General features: G+C 38.1%; 1 protein-coding gene across 1 annotated transcript; it reads right to left on the reverse strand.

The window, feature by feature from the left end:
- Window positions 1–1,358: 1,358 nt before the first annotated feature.
- Window positions 1,359–2,255, reverse strand: LOC137588821 (tropomyosin-like). The gene has a single exon (XM_068306112.1). The coding sequence runs from the start codon at window positions 2,253–2,255 to the stop codon at window positions 1,359–1,361; it is 897 nt and encodes a 298-aa protein (XP_068162213.1).
- Window positions 2,256–2,625: the final 370 nt, after the last annotated feature.

Consider the following 2,625-nt stretch of genomic DNA (forward strand, 5'->3'; position numbering starts at 1 on the left):
TACACCCACTGAACGACCTTTGCCCCGACGTAGTTGTTACGGCAAACTGTCAGATCAGCCGATAATGTGGCCCAGTCTGAACAGAGTGAGATCTGGTCAGATTAGTCTGGATATGTCATCATATCCAATATGCCTGCAGTCTGAACGCAACCATACTGGTTGAAATCCGTCACTTCATCCTGAGAATGATTCTGAAATCGTCTCTGAACAGCAGGAGATTCACTTCGGACCAAACATGACTCAGTTCAGTCGAGTTCCGAAAAATTTCAGATAATTAGCAACTCTCTATATACCTGGAAGAATTTCCTTGCAAGATATGAAGTCTGTGGTTCTGTTCAGTTTCAGGACCTGCTGTAACAGAAGCAGGACTTCCTATCCATCTCCAAGATACAGATGGACATGCTTGTGCATCACCAGGAAAAAATGAAATTGCCTTTCACTTTTCTTCATCCATGTATGTCTTTAACTGTTTGTACACCCAACCATTCTGGACTATAGAGCTAGTGTAATTCACACAGGTCCCACTACGTAATGAATAAAGAAATAAGTTTACGGGTTTCAAAATTTTAATGTTAGTCATCTGACGTTACATCCTGCCTGAAATGAATTTATTACTGAAAATACATTAATTGTATAAATAACAGCAATTTACAAATGGAGGGACAAGCAGAATTATTATGGTGATAATAATGGATTATTACTTGTTATCTTTCTTTCTTGTTGAGCAATCAATGCAAATTTACGGGCAGAAGATGGGGGACACTTCAAGCGCGGCGTTTTTGCACTGCATGGAAGACAACCAGCCATGCACAAACACACACGTATGTGCGACTTGGAATGATCAATTCACCTGCAGTGAACGTTTCTGGAAGTGGAAGGAAGCCAGACAATCTAGAAAGAACCCACACAGACCTGGGGAGAATATGGAAACTCCACACGTAAAGGTCTCAAACCAGAAAACCTCTAGCTGTGAGGCAATGGTTCAACCCATTGGTGCTGCCCATCTTTTCAATATGATATAATGTAATAATTATATTATACCAGTTCACCGAAGCTGCATGTTTTTATAGGTGGGAGGAAGCCAGAGAATCTGGAGAGAACCCACGCAGATACATAAAGAACATACAACCTCCATCGTGCCACCCTAAATAAAATATTGGTCCCTAAAATTAAAACATGAAATGTGACTTTTTAAAAGTTTTATAATTATTGAATCTTCAATTGTTAAGAGACTAAGAGATCATTGTTGTGTTTGAATGTCTGTTCTGGTCTTCAGGTCCAGATCAGGACTTTCCCTGACCGCAGATCTAGCTTATTACAAATAATATGCCCTGAATTCTATCAAGTAAGGGGTGTATTTAGTCTTTTGTCTCGGCCTGATACATGTTCACTACTTTAGTGTAGTCCTGAATGAACATTTTGATATTTTGCAGCTGTGCTCCCATGTCTTTCACATCGGTATCTTTCAATATTTTTTCTCTTTCCTTTATCATGTCATTAAGGTAGAGGATTCCGTTTTGTATTTCTGAATTTTCTATGTATTTCATTTTGTCAACGTTATTTTTCTGAGCATTCAATTCCCTGTCTTCCTTTTCTGCATCTGATTGCTCAAGTTGAATTTGGGACAGCTCTACATTCTTATTTGCCAATTGTTCCTCTATGAGCAGGAGTTCCTCTTTCAAGCGTTTGATTTGATTATTGTGCTTATTACACTTCTCAAGCCTTTTATAATAATGGATGGCTCTCTCAAAGTGAAAAATGACATCCTTCAAATTCTGGAATTTCCCTTTTTTTAATTTATGGACCCTGTCCAATATTTCCTTATAAACTTTGTTTCTCCGCACCAGATACTGTAGCTCCAGGTTCTTCTCCTCAAGTTGTGCATAATTTTCCTTCAGTCTCTTAATCTCATCTTCTTGTTTAAGACACTCTTTTGTCAAGTTCTCTGCCTCCTCGTAAGTATCACAACTTTTTTGATGAAGCAAAAACAGGGCATGACTTGTGGTACGATCCTCAGATTCTATAACTTTCTTTTGTATCTCAGCCATGTGCCGTTCGAATCTCCTCTTCACTTCTTTGCGCTCTAACAACTTTTGGTCAGCTTTATCTGCCTCCAGCAATTTTTCCTGTAAATCGGCAATAAGAGCATCGAGGTCATTCTGCAAAGCGTCAAAGATCTCCTTCTCCTGGGTGTCCCTTTTCTTTGCTGCAGCTTGTGCAGTTTGGGTGAGAAGCTGTGGTTTCTGGCTTTTCATGCTAGAATAAACTGAAGTCTTGGATCAGGTGTCTATTGACTTTCATATTTATATTATTCTGTGTCCTAAAGTCAAATCACATCAAAAGTGTCACATGAAAGACTCAACAGATGTGTTTTATCATGTTGGTTTGATGTCTGTTTCTTTGATGTTTTTTACTTAAATTCAAGTTTAGAGATGAAAAACTCCTAATCAAGACACAACAATAGCAAAAAATATGACTACTAAATTGAAGGACAAAATTAAATCCCTTGAGCAGCAAAATCTTCAGATTGATGTATACCTCGCTGCAAAACAAAGAGAAATTAAGTCAGTGGATAAAGAAATTTTAAACCTGAAACAGCAAATTAAGCAATTGGAACAAGTAATT

This window comes from Antennarius striatus, chromosome 21 (genome assembly GCF_040054535.1).
Source record: "Antennarius striatus isolate MH-2024 chromosome 21, ASM4005453v1, whole genome shotgun sequence".
NCBI classification, from domain to species: Eukaryota; Metazoa; Chordata; class Actinopteri; order Lophiiformes; family Antennariidae; genus Antennarius; species Antennarius striatus.

What these genes read in the sequence shown, in the direction of transcription:
- LOC137588821 (XM_068306112.1), bottom strand. Translation starts at nt 2,255, where the DNA reads ATGAAAAGCCAGAAACCACAGCTTCTCACCCAAACTGCACAAGCTGCA.